General features: G+C 44.6%; 1 protein-coding gene and 1 long non-coding RNA gene across 51 annotated transcripts in view; one reads left to right on the forward strand and one right to left on the reverse strand.

Moving 5' to 3' along the window:
* slco1f2 (solute carrier organic anion transporter family, member 1F2) overlaps positions 1 to 21,622 on the reverse strand; it is a 30,642-nt gene that overhangs the window by 3,365 nt on the left and 5,655 nt on the right. For 2 of the 50 annotated variants that reach the window (XR_015481675.1, XM_087245628.1), the window contains exons 1-6: positions 11,630 to 11,738; positions 7,815 to 7,904; positions 3,557 to 3,689; positions 3,301 to 3,407; positions 3,066 to 3,218; positions 2,874 to 2,972 (exon numbers count right to left, since the gene is read on the reverse strand). Coding sequence is in view for 33 of the 50 variants with exons in the window: in XM_087245628.1 (XP_087101754.1) it covers positions 2,874 to 2,972; positions 3,066 to 3,218; positions 3,301 to 3,407; positions 3,557 to 3,689; positions 7,815 to 7,836 (514 nt within the window). In the remaining 17 variants the exon portion in view is untranslated. Of the gene's footprint in view, positions 1 to 2,873; positions 2,973 to 3,065; positions 3,219 to 3,300; positions 3,408 to 3,556; positions 3,880 to 5,854; positions 5,899 to 7,563; positions 7,706 to 7,814; positions 9,531 to 11,366; positions 11,798 to 21,622 lie in introns of those variants that run through there. The other 48 variants (XR_015481670.1, XM_087245619.1, XR_015481680.1 and 45 more) reach the window with 45 other exon arrangements.
* Positions 12,429 to 18,984, forward strand: LOC147845303 (uncharacterized). The gene is made up of 4 exons (XR_015484557.1): positions 12,429 to 16,140; positions 16,179 to 16,446; positions 16,517 to 17,947; positions 18,441 to 18,984. It is a non-coding gene; the product is annotated as an uncharacterized LOC147845303 (long non-coding RNA).

The following is a 21,622-nucleotide window of genomic DNA, read 5'->3' on the forward strand; positions in this document are numbered from 1 at the left end:
CTGCCCTGCTGAAAAATCCAGCTTAAACCAGCCTAGGCTGGTTGGCTGGTTTTAGCTGGTTGACCAGGCTGGTTTTAGAGGGGTTTTGGCCATTTCCAGGCTGGTTTCCAGCGTGGTCTTAGCTGGTCAGGCTGGAAAATGACCAGCCAAATCCAGCGAAAACCAGCTTGACCAGCCTGGTTTAAGCTGGATATAGCTGGTTTTGCCTGGACTCCCAGCTTGGCTAGGCTGGTCAAGCTGGTTTTAGCTGGTCATCTCCCAGCCTGACCAGCTAAGACCAGGCTGGAAATGGCTGGAAACCAGCCTGGAAGTGGCCAAAACCCCTCTAAAACCAGCCTGGTCAACCAGCCAACCAGCCTAGGCTTGCTTAAGCTGGATTTTTCAGCAGGGTGTTAGATTAGTGGTTCTCAAGCATGGTTCTGGAGGACCAGCAACACTGCACATTTTCCATGTCTCCTTAACAAACCACACCTGATTTAGATCATCAGCACATTAGTAGAAACTGCAAGACCTGAAGTTGGTATAGCAGACAAAGGAGAAATGTAAAACATGCAGTGCTGTTGGTCATCCAGGAATGTGGTTAAAACCACTCTTAAATGAATGGTCAGTAGCTATTAAAATTTTGGTAACCCCTTAAACCAGGGGTGTCAAACTCAATTCCTGGAGGGCCGAAGCCCTGCACAGTTGAGTTCCAACCCTGCTCCGACACACTTACCTGTAGGTTTCAAACAAGCCTGAAGGACTCAATTAGTTTGATCAGGTGTGTTTAATTAGGGTTGGAACTAAACCGTGCAGAGCTGCGGCCCTTTTGGAACTGAGTTTGACACCTGTGGCTTCAACAATCGGTGAACCACTCACTGATGCTCCAGAAAGAAACAGGATGAAAGTGTCCAATGTTATTTTATTTGGATGAAATATAATTTCTTTTTTGTTTCTGCATTTTTCCCATTGGCTTTCACATTCCAAAAGATCTTAATTCACCACATTTCCTTCTGGAGCATTTGAACCTTTTTTAAATGTTGTGTTTGATTCCCTCAATTGTCCTCAGTGTGAAACGATGGATCTCACAATCAAACAGTCACTGCTGAGAAAGGTTCGGATATTCAAACAACAGGAAAACTGAATGATATGTCTGTGTTCAATCACAGCAGGAATCAAGAGCAGCATTTATACAGAGGTCTGAGAGCTACAGGCCTGAATAGTCAAGCTTAAACCTCATTCAAAATAACTAGATAATCAAGTGTTTAGGACTGTGATTCTTGTGTTGAAGCATGTCTGAACTAATATCTGCAGATTGGTAGCTATGCGGGAGCAGAGTCTGCGATCCCTTCATATTTAAAACAGTCAGGTACAGGTCTGACTTCGAACACATGGACCTCTCTTCTCGTTGTAAGTAGGGTCTTATCTCCAATCTGTTCTTCAAGTCTCTGTTATCAGCCTTGCCTCACTAATTATAAGCTGGAATTAAATTCTCACACTAAGGTTTACCAGGGTTTAAGGTGTACCCTACCTAAAAGAAGACCAAACCTTTATCATGTATGGTCATGTATCAAGATCTCCTGAAGAGACTTCTTCCAAGTCAACCTCAGTTAATGACCTTGCCTTTGTGCTGGCTATCATTGTTGGAGAACATCCTATCTTTCTTCTTCCCTGATGCCTTCACTGAGATTCTTTTCCTGACCCTAAAGGCAAAGACACACCAAGCCGATGTAAAACAACTGGCGGACAGCAGCCAACTGAAATGGCAGTGCGCATTCTGAGCCTGCCTGGGTGAATACCAATCAATCCCTGCTGGTACCAGGACTTAGCACACTGGCTCAAACTATTTTCTCCAGCTTCATCATGGCCTCATAAGTTGGGCTATTCTAGGTCACTTGCCCCTTTAGGCAGTCAAGTTTCCGTTCGTCTGGTTGGTTACGTCAACTCTTAGCCCTTGATGCAGGTGTTTTTTCTAACTTTTCTTTTCAACCCAGGCTCTTTCTGGAAATGTAGACCCACGGACGTTTCTGGAGACCACGAAATACGTCCCGGGAGGTACGTATTTGTGCAGTTTTTGTTTTCGTGAATCCGCGAGAGGACGCTGTGCGTGCTTTTTTGCATCTCTCACGCCTGCGCTGTTCCCGCGTAAAAAGCCACCGGAGGCCGCTGTCGAGCGACCGTCTGTCCAGCTGGCTGAATAACTGAACGACAGACTGGGCAGCCGGCCAATCACCCAAACCCAAGTGTCGATTTACGGAAGCCATGCAGAAAAAGAAAAGCCCTCGTCTGATTTTGAACGCGTTTTCGGATTTCAATGCATTCTCGCCGTTACAACCTAGTTCGCTTTATTTTTTGGAATCTGTTTTTTGTCTTAGCTGATATCTGAAACCGCTCTTTCCCGGACTCGAACCCGGTCATCGAACCCGGCCGGCTCCTCCTCCGGACCTCCGCCGACATAACACGTCAAGCTAAACGGACAAACTAGTTGCGGCGGAAAAGCCCTCCACACGGAGGAGGTGAGCCGTCAGCCCAGCCTGCGAGCTTGAAGAGGAGCGGCGTCACACCGCCCCGTAGCTTTCGCTTGAAAAAATGAAATAAGGCCATACGTACCTCAGGCCACATAATTCGCAGTCTCCTGAAACATCCGCGGGGGCTACGTTTTCAGAATGAGCTTGGGTTGTTTCTTTTTGTTTGTTGAAAGGACCAATTTGGAACTAGGCTTGGGTTCCAAACCCACCCTCGATCTGACTTTGTTAATAAGAGGCATATTCTGCCATCTCTAAAATCTTGTCTGTTACTATGTACTACCTTGATAGATTTCAAAGTAATACTGAACTTTTAAACTCTTTTTGTTATTGACATCTAAGGTAAACATATCAACATTTTTATCTAACCTTTATTCACTAGGCCAATATCCACATAAAGATTAGCACAAAGAGATCCAAGCACGAAACCAAAAATTGGCCCAATCCCTTTAATTGTGTTCAGACAACCTACAGAAAACGAAGAAAAATGGAACAAATCACATAAGAGACACGGATTGAATGTAGCTTTATTATTATTAATAATAATCATCTTCTTCTCACCAATGTAAAAAGCTGAGTTTTCTGGCCGTGCATAATCATCTACGAATGACATTCCCAGAGGGATAATACTGGCTTCCCCAATCCCAAGCATAGTGTTTCCCAAAACCACTATCACCCACAAGGGTGAGCTTTCAGCTTCCTCTTTTCGGCATCCTAGACAACCCAATACAGTATTAAGTGTTAAGTATTGCATTAAACAAATAACTCCTATGCTTTTCTGCACGTAACGCATTACCAGAGTAAGGCTGTTGAAGAGTTTTCTGAGAGTCGGATGAGCATGTAGAGATCACAGTGAAATTACCAGCATCATTAGTGTGGGTGGCAGCTGTACCATACTTGTACCTGTCAGAAAAAAGCAGACACATATATACTACATACAGTATTTAAAATATAGAACATTAAGAATCCATACTTTTAAAGAGGGGATCTGATATAACTACATAAAGTGAATATGCCAAGTATAAATATGCCTTACTTTATTCAAAACTCACCGGCCCATAATGAAATGAGGTGAAGCCATTAGCAGTGTTCCTATACCCATCAGCAGAACCCCTGCTCCAATGATCTTCGGCCTGTGAAACTTAGCACCAATGTAGCTCACCAGGGTAATGACCAGCATATTACCTGGAAGAAAGGTACAGAGTCAACAAATTGTACATTATTTCACAGCATACCATCAATCAACATCACAGCAACAATCATGCGACTTGCTGGTATAAGCAGTCATCTACTGCTTGAAGCTCTGCCCCCATTTCACACTACACCTCAATGCATCTCAAGGTAAACCAGTAGCAAAACTTAAAAACTTGCAAACCTGAAATGTGAGAACTTGTCATGTTTGCCACGGTTGGCGAGGAGGACCCAAACGCAGAATTGACTGGAGAACACAAGGTTTAATTTACAGGAGGTAAACAAGGCAAAGCAGAAGGACAATCAATAGTGCAGGGTGATGACAGGAGGACAGGCTGGTGAGGGGAGGAGACTCAGGACTTAAAGGGGTGACAAAGGAGAAAATCCAAACTTCAGGCCAAGCAGTCAACGAGTAGCTAGCTGAACCTCCGGTTGGGACAAGGGGTGGCAAACGAATGGATCAAGTCAAGGGGATCCACAACCAGCGAAGAGTCAAGGCTGATTTATAATTCTGCATCAAACGCCGGCGTATGCTACGGCGCTGACGCATAGCCCTGACGTGCACCTCTCAAAAAATGTAACTACACGTCGCAATGACGCGTAGCGCAAGCTCTGTGATTGGTCGGCTTGGTAGCGCTGACGAGTCTGGGCGGGACCGAGAGCCGCGTGAATGGTGCGAGCCTGATGGAGCGATTGTTTACAAGTGTGAAGTCCTGTGAAGTAGCTTCGGATGCAAAGTTTTGTTTTGTGTTTACCTCATAGTTAAAGTTGTTGCACGTCCGCCAGTTCCTGCCTCAAAATGAGCGAGTTTGAGTCACTTGTACATCCCGGAAGTGTTCAGGAAAAGCAAAACAGCAGCGAAGAAACTCGACACAGAGGAACATTTACACCTCACTGCCAACTAGCGTTTCGGAAGTGTTAATGCAGACCAACAGAGACAGCAGCAGAAGTATAAATGCACAGCTATGCGCGTTGCATGCGCCGTGGGTTACGCCGGTCACCTGACACAGAAGTATAAACCAGGCTTCAGGAGGCAAGGCACACAAGCAAAATAACAGGACTAGACAGCAAAATTAAAAAGAAGAGCAAGCAAAAAAAAAAAAAAACAGAAAAAACTAGAATCAAATAAATAGTCACCATTTTGCGTGATCAAAACAAGAAACAAAAAGGTGCTGATCCAAGTGCCGATTATTTATTTACAGTGCAACCAACAAGGTGATAAGAATACAAAGTAACAAATAAACAACAAAACCAGAGACTAAATCAGAGACAAGGCTCAGGAATAACAAACTCAAACAACTAAACCTAATTAGAAAACAGACGAGACAATAACACGAACTAGACTAATGCAAAATACAAGAACAGGATCAGAATAACAAACTCGGGATATTAGACATACTGGAAACTCGGACAAGGAAGACAAACGACGCGATGACAAACAAAGGTGGAATGGTAGAATATATAGTCCAGATAATCAACGGTAACACAGAACAGATGAGATGACAGGTCAGTGTAGGTGTTCCGGTGTATGCGCGAGGTATGTATGAGAATTGTAGTTTTTCTGGGACGCTGTAGTGCTAACTGAGTCCTGATGCACTACAGCACCCTCAGGTGGTCACTGATGGATGTGTCAAATATAAGAAATATACAAGAGGGGGGGGAGAAATAGCGTTTCCCAGTCTTGCTATCCTGTGTACCGACCTTAGCCTTGTTAGCCTCCTTGTCTTTGTCTGCCGTCTGCCTTTTGACCTTTCGCCTGTTGCTGATTACGATTCTGGACTGCCTTCACATACCCGTTTGCACCTGTATTGACCATTGCTTGCCTGACTACGAATTAACCTGCATGTGAATCCACACCTCTGTTGTCAGTGTCACTTCCCGCTGATACAAAAACGGAAAGCAAAACACAGGAACAGGAATTCAAAAAATAAAGAACTAACAAAAGACTAGGGCTAGACTGGGCTTGAGAACCACAAAAATGGCTAAATGAAAACTTGAAATCAATCTTGAACTACAAACAAAAAAAAAAATATTGAAACTGACAGCAACCTTGCTGAAAGAATAAAAATAAAAATAAACTGAATCAAAAGGAAAAATGAATTTGAGATAAAGATCAAAAAGACTAGTACTAGACTCGGACTAGACAAAAGAAACAAAACTAGACTATATAAAAAAACCTCTATCATGCACTAAACAAGATCAGCTAGACAAGCACACGAAAGATAGCATGACGAACCGGCAAAGACAAGTGGGAAATGAACTCAATATAAAGGGAGTAGAGAGCATGAGAAACAGGTGGTTTTAGAGGGGTTTTGGCCATTTCCAGGCTGGTTTCCAGCCTGGTCTTAGCTGGTCAGGCTGGAAAATGACCAGCCAAATTCAGCTAAAACCAGCTTGACCAGCCTGGTTTAAGCTGGATATAGCTGGTTTTGGCTGGGCTCCCAGCTTGGCTAGGCTGGATAAGCTGGTTTTAGCTGGTCATCTCCAGCCTGACCAGCTAAGACCAGGCTGGAAACCAGCCTGGAAGTGGCCAAAACCCCTTTAAAACCAGCCTGGTCGACCCGCTAAAACCAGCCAACCAGCCTAGGCTGGTTTAAGCTGGATTTTTCAGCAGGGTAGACAAACAAGGATTAAACATGGGGGCGAGGCATAAGAAAACAAGGAAGCAGGACAAGGGGAGCACATGGCCAACACAACAAAAGAGACAACCATGTGCTAATACATAAAAACAAACAAAGAGACATTAAACACAGACAGGAGTGACAGGGCTGTAGGGGCTGGATCCTGACAATATTAATGTTTGTAAGTTGAAGTTTACAGCTCTGATGTCAAAAGTTCTCCATTTGCACACGCAGACAATTATCCAAACATTTATGTTTTAAATTCCAGTTTTCGCAAGCTCTCAGATCTACAAGTTCAAATCGCAGCATTTTGACTTTTGTTACTCCTTTTGCCAACCCAAGCTCATTCTGAAAACGTAGTCCCGCGGACGTTTCTGGAGACAGCTGAATACGTCCCGGGGGGTACGTACGGCCGCGTTTATTTTTTTTCAAGCGAACGCTGCGGGGCGGTGTGACGCTGTTCTCTTTCGCGCTTGCCTTACCTCCTTGTGGAGGGTTTCCCCGCTGCAACCCGTTTGTCCACTCAGCTCAGCATGTACGTCGGCAGGCTCGAGATGCGGAGAGGAGTCAACCACGGCGACCGGTTTCAAGTCCGAGAAGAGCAGTTCCAGCAATCAGGTAAGACAAAAACAGAATCACAAAAATTAAGTGAACGAGTTTCGTAACAGGGTGAGAACGCGGCGAAATCCGAAAACGCGGTGGAATAAAAAAAAAAATCAGGGCTTTTATTTTTTCGGACGGCTTTTGTGAACTGTTGCTCGGGCGGGCGCCCGGTACGATCGGTAAAATGGGTTGGGTTCAGGGAAGGAGGAGGGAGATTGGCCGGTCGCGCAGTCAATCATCCGGTCAGTCAGACAGCGGCCTCCGGCGGGTTCACACGAGAACAGCGCAGACACGAACCACACTCGCGAGAGGCGTCTGAGGTGCGAAAAAGCGCGCAACAGCGGCCTCTCGCGGAATCGCGAAAAGAAAAACTGCAGCCGTATGTACCGCGGGACTACGTTTCCACAATGAGCCCGGGTTGCCTTTTGCGATATTTTAATTGCGAAACTTATTTTGTATGTAATTTGTAAATGAACCTCTTTGGGGTTCTGTGGATCATCGTTCGTGCTTGCAAATCGAAGTTTCAACTTTTCACATCCGAGCTGTGTGTAAATGTCAACATGAACATCCAGATATCAGTATGTTCTCAGATTCAGATTGATTTACTGATTTAGTTTTGCTACTGATTTAGCTTCTTAACTCACCCATTTCGAAACCCCCATCAATGATGCCAACGGTGGAGCTCGGGATCTCAAACCGCCTCTCGATCTGAGTGATGGTGCTTTTGGTGTAAGACGCCGTCATGGATTTAGAGAAGTAACAGAAGGCAAGTGCGGCAATAAAGATCTACTCAGACACAAGGATAGAAAAAAAAAATTACATAAATATTAAGCTACATCCATTCTCATTAAATCAAAAGACTAACGAATAGTAGACTTCAGGCATATGGTCTTACCTTCAGCCTTGGAGGGCAGCATTTGGTTTGAGATGTTTTCTGGTTTCTGTCTGAATGTTCCATGCCAATTGTGCTGCCTTCCATGATGAACTATTGGTCAGGTAAGAGGAGAAAATCCAAAGGAAAGAGACAACTCAATTGAAAATCACACATGCCAGATTCACTGGAAGATCCAGTTGAAATCTGGTTGGCTCCGGTAATCCTCTCAGTCATTACAGATTTATATGAAAGAAATAAAGAGAAAATAAAGCTGCATTTCAACTCGTGTTGAACACTGGATGACACCTGTTACTTCAGCTATTTTTTCCTGTATGACAAGTGCTTTCATCCCTCTAGATCACAGTTGTCAAATTCAGTTTCTCGGAGGGCCGCAGATCTGCACAATTTAGTTCCAACCCAACTAAGTACGTCCTTCAGGCTTGTTTGAAACCTACAGGTGTTTTGAAGCAGGGTTGGAGCTAGACTGTGCAGGGCAACCGCCCTCCAGAAACAGAATTTGACACCCCTGCTCTAGATTGAATGGTTCGTTCTGAAACAGGGAATAAAATGGCTGCAATGTTGCTTGGCACAGTTCACTTTCATATAATTTTTTTTTTAATTGGTCCAAAATATATAGTAATATCAGATGTGCATAGGTTAAAAAATAAATAGCTGGGTTTACCATCCATTAAACATTTTTATAGAATATAAATGGGTTGGAGCAGGGGTCACCAAACTTGTTCCTGGAGGGCCGGTGTCCTGCAGATTTTAGCTCCAACCCTAATCAAACACACCTGAACAAGCTAATCAAGGTCTTAATAGGTATACTTGAAACACCCAGGCTGGTGTGTTGAGGCAAGATGGAGCTAAACCCTGCAGGGACACCGGCCCTCCAGGACCGAGATTGGTGACTCCTGGGTTAGACAATGAAACTCAAACTGGATTTAAACCACAATAATTTATTATATGGTGTAGGGTTTCATTCTGCAGCCGTTACAGCATCAATTTTTCAACCCTACAAAAAAAAAAAAAACAGCTTAAACCAGCCTAAGCTGGTCAGGCTGGTTTTGGCTGGTCACCTAAGCTGGTTTTAGCTGGTTTCCCAGGCTGGTCATGGCTGTTTTGATTGGTTTTAGAGGGGTTTTGGCCACTTTTTAGCTGGTCTTAGTTGGTCAGGTTGGTCTTAGCTAGTTATAGCATGTCAGGTTGGTTTTAGATTGGTTTTGGCCACTTTTTAGCTAGTCTTAGTTGGTCAGGCTGGTTTTAGCTTGTCAGGCTGGTCTTGGCTGTTCAAGATGGTTGTTCTTAACTGGTTTTAGCTGGTCAAGCTGGCTGGTTTTAACTGATTAGACTGGCTAATCTTAGCTGATTTTAGCTGGTCAGGCTGGGAGACCAGCTTAACCAGGCTGAGAGACCAGCCTGGCCAGGCTAAAGGACCAGCTAAAACCAGCCTGGCCAGGATGGGAGACCAGCCTGGCCAGGCTAGGAGACCAGCAAAAACCAGCTTGACCAGGCTGAGAGACCACCTTAAACCAGTCTGGTCAGACTGAGAAACCAGCTTGACCAGTCTCGCTGGGTTGGGGGACCAGCTAAAACCAGATTGACCAGGCTGGGAAACCAGCTAAAACCAACTTGACCAGGCTGGGAGACCAGCTAAATCCAGCCTGGCCAGGATGGGAGACCAGCTAAAACCAACTTGACCAGCCTGGCCAGGCTGAGAGACCAGCTAAAACCAGCCTGGCCAGGATGGGAGACCAGCTAAAACCAACTTGACCAGCCTGGCCAGGCTGGGAGACCAGCAGCTTGACCAGGCTGAGATACCAGCTAAAACCAGCCTGGTCAGACTGAGAGACCAGCATGACCAGTCTGGCCAGGGTGGGAGCAATCCAGACCAGTCTGGACAAGGGTCGGAGCAATCTTTCAAAACACCCCAAAGTGACTCAATAATATTGATGAAGGGATGAGGAACTTCACTTTCATGCTCATCAAACCATTCTGTCGCCAATCCTGCTGTGTCTAGTGATGCATCAACCTTGCATTGAAGTAGTCCTTGACAGTGACTCGCCCATCTGGCAGCCCAAACCATCACTGATCCACCCCAATGCTTCACTCTGCATCAGTCTGGGTGGTGTGCTTCTTCGGGGCTTCTCCACACATTAACTCTCTAAGATGTAGGGACAGTGAAGGTGGACCACTTGCGTCCACATTTACTCCTGTGGGATGTGGTTTGTCCTTCTTGGTGGTATGCTGACATTTCCCCGAATACCTCTTGATACATTGCAAAGACTTGCTGAATTGGTCACAGATGTGACAGCGAGATGCGCACCAACAATCCTCTTTTGCATGTGACCCAAAATGTCGTACGAAAATGATTACAGCTAAAATTATTAACAAATTGCTGCATGAAACAAAACCCTGGGTACTTTTTAAACCCTGGTCATTTGTAAAACTTTATAGACATCCTTACCATATTATTCCGATGGTAATCCTGTGTCTGATGATAGTTACCTGTTTTAAATTTGCGTTTTCTGCTTACCCTGCTGAAAAAAACAGCTAAAACCAGCCTAAGCTGGTTGGCTTGTCTTAGCTGGTTTAAGCTGGAAGTAGCTGGTTTTAGCTGGTCTCCCAGCCTGGTCAAACAGGTTTTAGCTGGTCTCCCAGCCTGGCCAGGCTGGTCAAGCTGGTCTCTCAATCTGACTAGGATGGTTTAAGCTGGTCTCCCAGCCTGGTCAAGCTGGTTTTAGGTGGTTTCCCAACCTGGCCAGGCTGGTCAAGCTGGTATCTCAGTCTGACCAGGCTGGTTTTAGCTGGTCTCTCAGCCTGGTCAAGCTGGTTTTTGCTTGTCTCCCAGCCTGGCCTGTCTGGTCAAGCTGGTTTTAGCTGGTCTCCCATTCTGGTCAAGCTGGTCTCTCAATCTGACCAGGCTGGTTTTAGCTGGTCTCTCAGCCTGGTCAAGCTGGTTTTTGCTGGTCTCTCAGCCTGGTCAAGCTGGTTTTTGCTGGTCTCTTAGCCTGGCCAGGCTAGATTTAGCTGGTCTCTCAGCCTAGTCAAGTTGGTTTTAGCTGGTCTCCCAGCCTGACCAGCTAAAACCAGCTAAGACCACCCCACCTGACCAGCTAAGACCAGCCTGACCAGCTTAAACCAGTTAATTCCAGCCTGACAAGCTAAAACCAACCTGATCAACTAAGACCAGCTAAAAAGTGACCAAAACCCCTCTAAAACCAGCCTGTCCCACTAAAACCAGCTAAGACCAACTTGACCAACTAAAAAGTGCTTAAAACCAGCAAAGACCAGCTAAGACCAACCTAATCAACTAAGACCAGCTAAAAAGTGGCTAAAACCCCTCTAAAACCAGCCTGAACAGCTAAAATTAGCTAGACCAGTTAAAACCAGCTAAGACTAGCTTGAACAATTAAGACCATCGAAAAAGTGGCCAAAACCCCTCTAAAACCAGCCTGACCAGCTAAAACTAGCTAGACCAGCTAAAACCAGCTAAGACCAACTAAGACCAGCTAAAAAGTGGCCAAAACCCCTCTAAAACCAGCCTGACCAGCTAAAACCAGCTTGGGTGACCAGCTAAAACCAGATCAGCTTAGGCTGGTTTAAGCTGTTTTTTTCAGTAGGGTACCTACAGGCCTGTATTCTTCCAGTGTGTCAGTACAGAAATCCTCCTGATGATCCGTTAGTGCCAGCACAGGCTGGATATTAAAAATAGCTACATATTATACTTGCCATCCTCTGTAAATTGCAGCCCCTGGCTTTAACTTAAGTCTGGCAGTGGCCGATTTAGGATTTTTTAATGTCAAAATATTTCGCAATCTTATAATAATACTCACATGTCCAGAGTGGTCTTCACATTCAGAAAAAGTGGCAATATTCTAGTCGAAATATGCCCGAAACAGCAACATTTATACCCGCCTTCAGGTGTTTTACTAATCTTTATCTAGCAGTGAGGATTTCTTTAACCCTATTGTTGCCCCGGTAAAAACCCGTTCACATGCGGCAGGTTTTAAACACGTTATTCACAATTTATATTCACAAACAGAACTGTATGTTTGCATGCATGTATGTATGCATTTAAAGAACTGGAAATTTCTAGTTAATAAATATAATCTTAGGTAAAAACACAAGCTAAAATGGAACATTTAAACATGGAACTACTCAATATCTGTTGGTAAGAATGTGGAGCATGACTATAATTCCTCCATTCTGTTAGTATTTGTGTGGCAAAATGAATAAAACAGTCTAAAAGGCAAAGAGGAAAAGAGCTTTACAGATAATAGCAGTGAGAATTAGATATGCCATTTAAACAAGCGTCCACCAGCAAACCCTTAATGGAGCCAATCACAAATATCATTCTTGTTGGCACAGTACTCAGTTTTCTCAGCCCAATGTGCTAAACCTTCGGTTAATGTGTGGTAAATTATGGCAATGAAATCATCTTCATGGAAATTATTGCTAAAGTTTTGCACCACAAACCCAGCAAAAGAAGAAGGATGCTGTCTGATTACGTTCCCATGCCAGGACAATTCTTATTTGTCTCCACTGCAACACCTCCTCTCCTAGATTTGGTATTACTCTAAGGGGGGGTGGTCAACAGAATGTTGGCTGCACTGAATAAACACTCTCTGAAAACAAATGAACACTTAGCTACATGTAAAGTTCTCATAAGCGAAAACCACAAAACATCACAACAAGAATAAACAAAGTAAACCAAAGTCAGAAACTTAATAGCCTTTCTGAACAAAAACAAAAGTCAGTGACCACTTATTCAGAGCACTTGAGAGCGATGCTAATTCTTATGATGTCCTGTGCCTCCTTTGAAGAGAGGAGGTTATCTGTAATGCTGCGTTCGCACCAGACGCGGAACGCGCGTCAAGCGTGAGTGACTTACATGTTAAGTCAATGCAAACGCGCGAATAGACATACTGCTGCACGATACGCGCGAATGGCGCGGCGCGAATGGTGCTAATTGCGCGAATGGCGTGGGGCGAATTGAGCGTTTTGCGAGAATCTCTCGAGTTCAAAAATCTGAACTTCAGCGTACATTCGCGCCGCGTTAACCAATCAGAAGCTTGCTCTTGTGGGGGAGTGATTGTGATGTAGAACCTGTTGTTGGTGTTCCGAGGGAAATCCTCCAGCCTTCACCGACAACAGTTCATCAAACTGGGCTTGGCTCAGTCAGAAGCACCGCTGAAAGCCTCCATCATCCAGGTTCAGTTTCTGGAGGAGTTGATGAGCTCACAGAGCTGGACGCACCTCTGAAAGAATGTAGTGGACTCAGACACGACCCTAAACGTATCGACGCTGTTTTTCAGTCTTCATAAAGCACATAAACACTGTTATTTTCTTCATAAAATCCATGTTACCCATTTAGCTATGAAGCTAGAGTCTTCGGGCAAACAGAAGCCCTGTCCATCACGCAAATCCGCGTCTGTTCTGAAGTGAATTTGACGCGTGAATTAATCGAGTAAACTCAAATGTTCACGCGGCTATTTACGCGTGAATAGCACGATTTATCCGCGCGTTCCGCGTCTGGTGTGAACACAGCATAAGATAGTTGTCAAGTTGCCCTGATTAAGAAAGACTGTTGCTCCCTTATGCTGCGTACACACCAGACGCGGAACGCGCGTCAAGCGCGAGTGATTTACATGTTAAGTCAATGCAAACGCGCAAATAGACATCCTGTGGCGCGATACGCGTGAATTGTGTGGTGCGAATGTTGCGAATTGTGCGGTGCGAATAGCGCGATACGCGCGAGGGGAATTGAGCGTTTTCGCGTTTGACGCGCTTAACGAGCGTTTTGCGCGAATCTCTTGAGTTCGAAAATCTGAACTTCAGCGGACATTCGCACCGCGTTAACCAATCAGAAGCTTGCTCTTGTGGGGGTGTGATTGTGACGTAGAACCTGTCGATGGTGTCCTGGGGCAAATCCTCCTAGCGACACCGACAACAAGTCACCAAACTGGGCTTGGCTCAGTCAGAAGCACCGCTGAAAGTCTCCGTCATCCAGGTTCAGTTTCTGGAGGAGTTTATGAGCTTAAAGAGCTGGATGCACCTCTGAAAGGATGTAGTGGACTCATACAGGACCCTAAACATATCGACGCTGTTTTTCGGTCTCCATAAAGCACATAAACACTGTTATTTTCTTCATAAAATCCATGTTAGCCATTTAGCAATGAAGCTAGAGTCACCGGGCAGACAGCAGCCGTGCCCATCACGCGAATCCGCGTCTGTTTTGAAGTGAATTTGACGCACAATTGAAGCGGATTGCACGGGCGAAAGAAGCAGGTTGACGCACGAATGAAGTGAGTAAACTCAAATGTTCACGCGGCAATTTACACGCGAATAGTGCGATTTATCCGCGCGTTTCGCATCTGGTGTAAACACAGCAATAGAAGTTGGTCAACTTCCTTCCTCAGTGAAAACAGCAAGCCAACATACCCACAGCAACATATAAACAGTCCTTATTTGAGCGATAACTTAAAGTTCTCAACCATCGGACTAAAAGGTGTAGGCCGGTAGCAAAAGTGATCCATGTGGTGGACCCTCTACCAAACACTCCTACGTACTCTATGGTAAGTGACTTTTTATCAGTGTTGCCAGACGTACGATAATTTCAACCTCTGTACGATGTACGATCAATAATGAGAAAAATCCTATAATGTACGATAATTTCAGAATGTTATGGCATTTAAAAGTAACTTCATTGTAATCTTCGGTCTTCTTTACTTATTGATCTCGCTGCATCTTTTCTGTGCTGTCTGTGAGGTGTAGGTGGTGTTAGGCACGTTTTCTATCTCATGTTACGTTGCCTCTTCTCAGCCAATCAACGTGGAGAATGGCTCTCTCTCACGAGTTAACGCTCCTGTTGCGCGTGCCCGTGGTTAGGTCAGTAGTTTTCAGTTTGAGGTCGATCTTTTAAGCAATAATGTTAAAACAATTTGTGCTGTAAAGGAAGGTGAGAAGAATCGGAGTTTTCCCTTGATGTTCTCGTTTTTTCCCATTCAAATGCACCTCGTGAACTTTTTTTTTAGAAAGTTAGTCTCATCAAAACAAAGCATGCACACCTCAGGAAATAAATCCCTTTACATGCAACATTCAATGACAGCAACTCAGAGGTGGAGTTTGAACCTTTCCACTAAGATACCTAGTTTTTTTAAACGTATTGTGGTAATTTGCACGTTGTGTCAAAACGCTATGTGTCTAGATAATAGCTGTTTGACTCGTGTACAAGAATTTTCCTCCAAATACGATAATTTTGAGGTTCTGGTACGATACTTTGACATTTCCAATCTGGCAACACTGCTTTTTATATAGGAGCGAATCAACCTATTGCCCCTGGAGGTCGGAAGCAGTATAACATCCACATACCAAACAAAACCCAATGCAAGAAAGTAAATAGATAAATTAGAAAATAATAATAGTAACATTTAAACATGTTACACCATGTATATTTTTGTCTACCTGAAGCCTGGTAAAGAATATCTACAGCTGAAATGCTGGCTTGTAGAATCTGTCAGCCATTGGCTGAAGAGAGCGCTCTGACTGGGTATTCAGCAATAAATCAGAGCACAAGAAGTGACGAAAACAAGTAAACAATTCAAGTCAAGAAGGAACACCAAGACCCAAAACACAACAATGGAATTCTGCACTCTATGCAAGAAGATTTAAGTGTTGGACGAAGGTAAAGAGTGAGTAGGTGGGACTGTGTGGCTGGTTGGGGAGTTATAGAGTGGGGGGCACAACATCAGGGCCCCTCACGTGCCTCGACCCTAGGAACTTTTTTTCCCCTCTCTATTTGACGCCCCTGGCAGGACCAATGCTGACCAACAGCCCAACAAAGCCCAATGGCCAACGCAATCTAGCGATATATGGGACCAGGGTCTCGAAGGCATTGACAGCGGCTGAAGAAACCCCACAAGGGGGCGACTGGAAGTCTTAGAAACGGCACAAACAGAGCAAGCCAAAACAAAAATCACATATGAACTGGCCACCAAAATCGCTGTTTATAAACAAATGACGTGCGACTCACCCGCGGATGACAAGTCACTTTGAAAGAGTGCCCCCACCGTATGACGTCAGACCGAAGCTCCTCTGGCACAAACAACTTGCCCCGTGGGGATCCGATCAGGGGTGTTACCCCATCTGAGACATTTGAATTAAAAACTTTCTATGACACAAAGGGCTCGAGGGACGATGCATGCTCAGAAGAATCAAAAAGACAAGATAATGCATCGGGCTAAATGTTTTTAGACCCCGGTCGATACGAAATGGTAAAATTGAACCGTCTGAAAAATAAAGCCCACCGAGCCTGCCTAGAGTTTAATCTTTTGGTGGACTTGATGTATTCAAGATTTTTGTGATCGTTCCAAACAATAAAAGGGACCCCCGACCCCTCTACCCAATGACGCCACTCCTCCAAAGTGACCATCAGCTTAGTATGTTCCAGCTCTAACAGTGAACAATTCTGTCTCGAATATGGATGAACCCAATGTTGGGTTAACTTTTTCAATTACAAGCCCAAGTCATAAAAAAGTGGGACAGTAGGGAAAACGCAAATAAAAAAAGAAAGTAATTATTTCCATATTTACTTTATGACTTGTATTGCATTGCAGACAACATGAACACAAAATATTTCTAGTTTTGTCTGGTCAACATCATTTCATTTGTAAATAATCATAATTTCCTGTCATTCAGACCTGCAACACATTCCAAAAAAGTTGGCATAGGAGCAGTTTAGGGCTAGTAGTAATCAGGTAAATTGGTTAAACAATGATGTGAAAGAAAAATCTAGTCCTTTAGAAGCAAAGATGGGCCAAGGATTGCCAGTTTATCAATTAATACCTCCAAAAATTATCTGCTCACTGCCTCACTGCTTCAAGGATCCTCATTCACCTGTAAGTAATATCACCCCATGAGCTCAGAACTACTTTAGCAAACCTGTCAAGTACCACAATGTGTAGTTACATCCACAAAAACTGTGCCTAAAGGAAGCCCTATGTTAACAGTGTCCAGAAGCGCGTTGACTTCTCTGGGCTCGGAGGCATCTAGGATGGAATGTCACACAGTAGAATAGTGTGCTGAGGTATTATTACGTATTTCTTGGAAGAAATGGACGCCGTGAGATCCAGACCAAAGAAGAAAAGGATCGTCCAGATTGCTACCGGCAACGAGTCCAAAAGTCAGGGTCAGTCTTGGTTTGGGGTTGTGTCATTGCCCTTGGCAAAGATAATGTCATGAATCACGACCAAACCCATATGCAAGTGAACAATGTTTTTATTGAAACACGAAAGCCTCAAGCAGTACAGGCAGAAATCGTTTGTGAATGAATGCTGTCGTCAGATGGAGGAAAGGAAAGCCCTATGATAAATGTTCAGCATCCTAGAGCGAACTTGCCGTCAACAGGGCACAACGTAAGACAAGGAACTCAACGTGGACAGCCTGACGAGACCGAGACACAGACTTGAACAGACATGAGCGCCGGCTTGATATAAGCGCGATAATGCACAGCAGCTGTAGCGCGCTAATGAATCAGCTGAGAAAGGATCACTGGTGACAACAATACCACGTGACCGCACAGCTGTAGACATTAAACACTGAACTGTCAGTCGTGCAACCACACACACACAAACCGTGACAGTTAACTGTCACTTCTTTTCCAGGGACGCCCATGCATATTTCAACAAGACAATGCAAAGCCACCTTCAGCACACATTACTAAGTACTGGCTGCGAAGGAAGAGGATACAGGTGCGTGACTGGCCTGTCTGGAGTCCTGACCTGTCTCTAATAGAAAATATGTGGTGCATTTTGAAGTGACAAAATGTGGCAACGAAGACCCCATACTGTTGCCCACCTTAACACTTGTTTATAGGAAGAATGGGACAAAATTACACCTGAAACACTTCATCACTTGGTGTCTTCAGTCAATTTAAAGCATTTTAAGTGTTGTGAAACAGAATGGCAACATTACAAAGTGGTAAATGTTTTACTGTTTCAGATCTGTTGCAAGAATCAAAATGAGAACACATTTATTAAAGGAAAAAAATACAATACACAATGTTTGTTGTATTGTCTGCAATGAAATATGTCGAAGTAAATCCAGAAATCACCTGTTGCATTTTTTGTTTGTGTTTTCCATACTTAGGGCCGGTGCGTCCATAGAGGCGACCTAGGTGGCCGCCTAGGGCAGCAGAATAGAGAGGGCAGCGTCCCCTACACTACCCTCACCACCCGCGCCCTCAGTTATATCCGCGTCTAGGGTGGCAGAATGGAGAGGGCGGCGTCCACGACACTACCCTTACCACCGCGCCCTCAGTTATACCCGCGTTTAGGGCAGCAGAATAGAGAGAACGGCATCCGCAACACTACCCTCACCACCGCGCCCTCAGTTATATCCGTGTCTAGGTTGGCAGAATAGAGAGAAGGCATCCGCGACACTACCCTTACCACCACGCCCTCAGTTATATCCGCGTCTAGGGCGGCAGAATAGAGAGGGCAGCGTCCGCGACACTATCCTCACCACCCGCGCCCTCAGTTATATCCGCATCTAGGGCGGCAGAATAGAGAGGGCAGCATCCGCGACACTACCCTCACCACCTGCGCCCTCAGTTATATCCACGTCTAGGGCGGCAGAATAGAGAAGGTGGCGTCCGCGACACTATCCTCACCACCCGCACCCTCAGTTATATCCGCGTCTAGGGCGGCAGATTATAGAGGGCAGCGTCCCGACACTACCCTCACCACCGCACCCTCAGTTATATCCGCGTCTAGGGGGGCAGAATAGAGAGGGCGGCGTCCCCGACACTACCCTCACCACCCACACCCTCAGTTATATCCACGTTTAGGGCGGCAGAATAGAGAGGGTGGCGTCCGCGACATTACCCTTACCACCCAGGCCCTCAGTTATATCAGCATCTAGGGCGGCAGAATAGAGAGGGCGGCGTCCGCGACACTATTCTCACCACCCGCGCCCTCAGTTATATTTGCGTCTAGGGCGGCAGAATAGAGAGGGCAGCGCCCGCGACACTACCCTCACCACCCGCACCCTCAGTTATATCCGCGTCTAGGGCGGCAGAATAGAGAGGGCGGCGTCCGCGAAACTACCCTTCACCACCTACGCCCTCAGTTATATCCGCGTCTAGGGCGGCAGAATAGAGAGGGCAGCGTCCCGACACTACCCTCACCACCACGCCCTCAGTTATATCCGCGTCTAGGGCAGCAGAATAAAAAAGGGCGGCGTCCGCGACACTACCCACACCACCGTGCCCTCAGTTTTATCCGCGTCTAGGGCGGCAGAACAGAGAGGGCGGCATCCGCGACACTATCCTCACCAACCGCACCCTCAGTTATATCTGCTTCTAGGGGGGCAGAATAGAGAGGGCGGCGTCCACGACACTACCCTCACCACCGCGCCCTCAGTTATATCCGTGTCCCCGACACTACCCTCACCACCCACGCCCTCAGTTATATCCACGTCCCCGACACTACCCTCACCACCCGCGCCCTCAGGCGGGCAGAATAGAGAGGGTTGGGGTTGAGGGCGGTGTGACCGTCCTTTGCCTAGAGCGGCAGTTTAGCTTGCTCCGGCCCTGTACTCACCCAACTTTTTCTGATTAAGGTTGCAAATTTAAATGATACTTTTTAAAACCCAATTTTGACAGTCCAGCATTTGTTTAGAGTCTGAAAGATCTTATAATTTGGCAAACATTAGTTACAGATTAAGCATGCAAAAATCCTGCATGGTTGTTTTCCATGTCAAAATTTAACAATGGTGTTCAAGTGTTCTTCCACAAACTAAGCAAACAAATAAGGTGTCGATAAAATGTTATTCATTTACTTCAGTGTTCTTGTCCATTGATGTGTGTCAGTAAGACACCAAGTTCAATAAGAGTACAAGTGAATATAAATGAATGAAGGATGTGTCAGAAATGTGATGAAATTTATCAGGAAGCTTGTTTTGTTTAAAGTATCTGTTTTTGCCTTCTGGGAACAGTACTTAATTATTTAGTTACTTTTTAGGGTTCAATGGATGGAAGACTGCTTTGACAGTTTTGTTAAAATATGGACTGAACTCTATTTTGTCTGGATTTTGACATTTTTGACCAACATTTTCCCCTTTTGAGGGCGTATCTATCAAGACGTTAGTATTGCAGTAAGTCGATATATAATTATCACCAAAGCTCTTTCTATGTTGCTGTACACTATTAAATTGTTTTGCTGTCTTAGAAATCTGTTTTATGAGGTGCCTGTTATGTCGAGTTCAGACTGCATGATTTTCAAAGTAGTCGTGTCACAGATGTTTTCACACTGCTTGAGTATCTGGGCTAGCGTTTCATCGCTGCTTTGTTTACACTGCAAGATGGATCGGCGACAGGGACTTTCACATTGCATGACTTTACTATAGGAAGAATCGCCAACAACTTTGTCCAAACTACGTCTCACAGTCAAAAACACGTCGTATATCTTTTGTTATTAACTACATAATGAGAAAGAAGCCTTTAATGGGGTATAACATGTACATGTTTGCTCACCTGGGTTTAAAGGGAATTAACCATTTCTCCTCAACGTTGATAATAAACAAATTTCTTTCTGTATGAAATGTCAAACAGACACAGTTGCTCCTGAGTCCTGTCAAACCTCCACTAGTTTTCCTCCATTTCGTGGGTCCAAATAAACCCAAAAAGAGCGCTTTTAACTTCTACCCCAGCCTCCCGCTGACCTGCAGCAGGTATACACACACACACACGCTAGTGAATGCCGCTCTCTCATTGGCTGTAGGCGATCGATGATGTTATTTTCAGTCAAAACTCAATTCACACGGCAGGATTTGAATCTCCGACAGCTCCAGATATGCAGCACGCCAAATATCTCACAGGCATCGGCGACTCATCGGCGATTCTCTCAGATCGCGTCTTTGAAAGTTCATACTGTATGATTGTCACTCACGTGCACGAGCAGCGATTTGCTTGTGATTTTAGGCATTTGTCGGCGATTTCTCAAAACCTGTCGGCGAGCCAAAATCGGGGCTAAAATCACGCAGTCCGAACTAGGCATTAGGGCAGTGAGTCAACAAGTCAGTCAGTGTAGCATGAAGAGCGAAGTTGTATATTAAAGAACCAAGCTTATTTCATACATACATGTTATTACTGTGGCGCATAAACAGTACGCTTGGTTGTGTTAAGTTTCTTTATGGCCTCCTGTCCTGGGCTGCGTTTCCCGATAACGATTGATCTTAGCACTTAAGAGCGTTTTCTACGAGTCATTTTGCGAACGTTCGTTATTGTTTCACGTGCGTTTCCCAAAAATGCACTTAACACAATTGCACGTAGCCCAGCTTTAAGTGCAACTTAGGAGTCGCTATCCGTTTGTTAAGTGCTGAAATGTCACACTATAGAATGGCTCGTTATTGTTGCACATGTTATAGCAATCCAGATAATTCTTCTTCTACTTGTGTGAATGTATATTCAACTCGAATAACATAAAAAAAAAATATTTTTGAGCCAGTTTAAAAACATAAATTAACTGGAAATGTCGTACTGTAAAAACACTGTCTTGCTCCAATCTCGCATGAAACTAATTCTAACAGTCCTTGCCGGAAATGACATCAGCATCATTTTCGATATTTATATGGAACCTTAATTAAGTAGAATTATTTATCAATTTTTTTATCAAAAATTGCTTATCTCACATCAAAATAAATAAATAAGTAAATAAATAAATAAGCTCTTACATTTATTTTTGAAAAGTTTAGCCTAATTATTAATTATTATTATTTGTATATTGAATTGTGTAATGTGTAGAAAATATAAATGAATAGAGATATAC

This window comes from Danio rerio, chromosome 4 (assembly GCF_052040795.2).
Source record: "Danio rerio strain M-AB ecotype USA chromosome 4, GRCz13ab, whole genome shotgun sequence".
Lineage (NCBI taxonomy): Eukaryota > Metazoa > Chordata > Actinopteri > Cypriniformes > Danionidae > Danio > Danio rerio.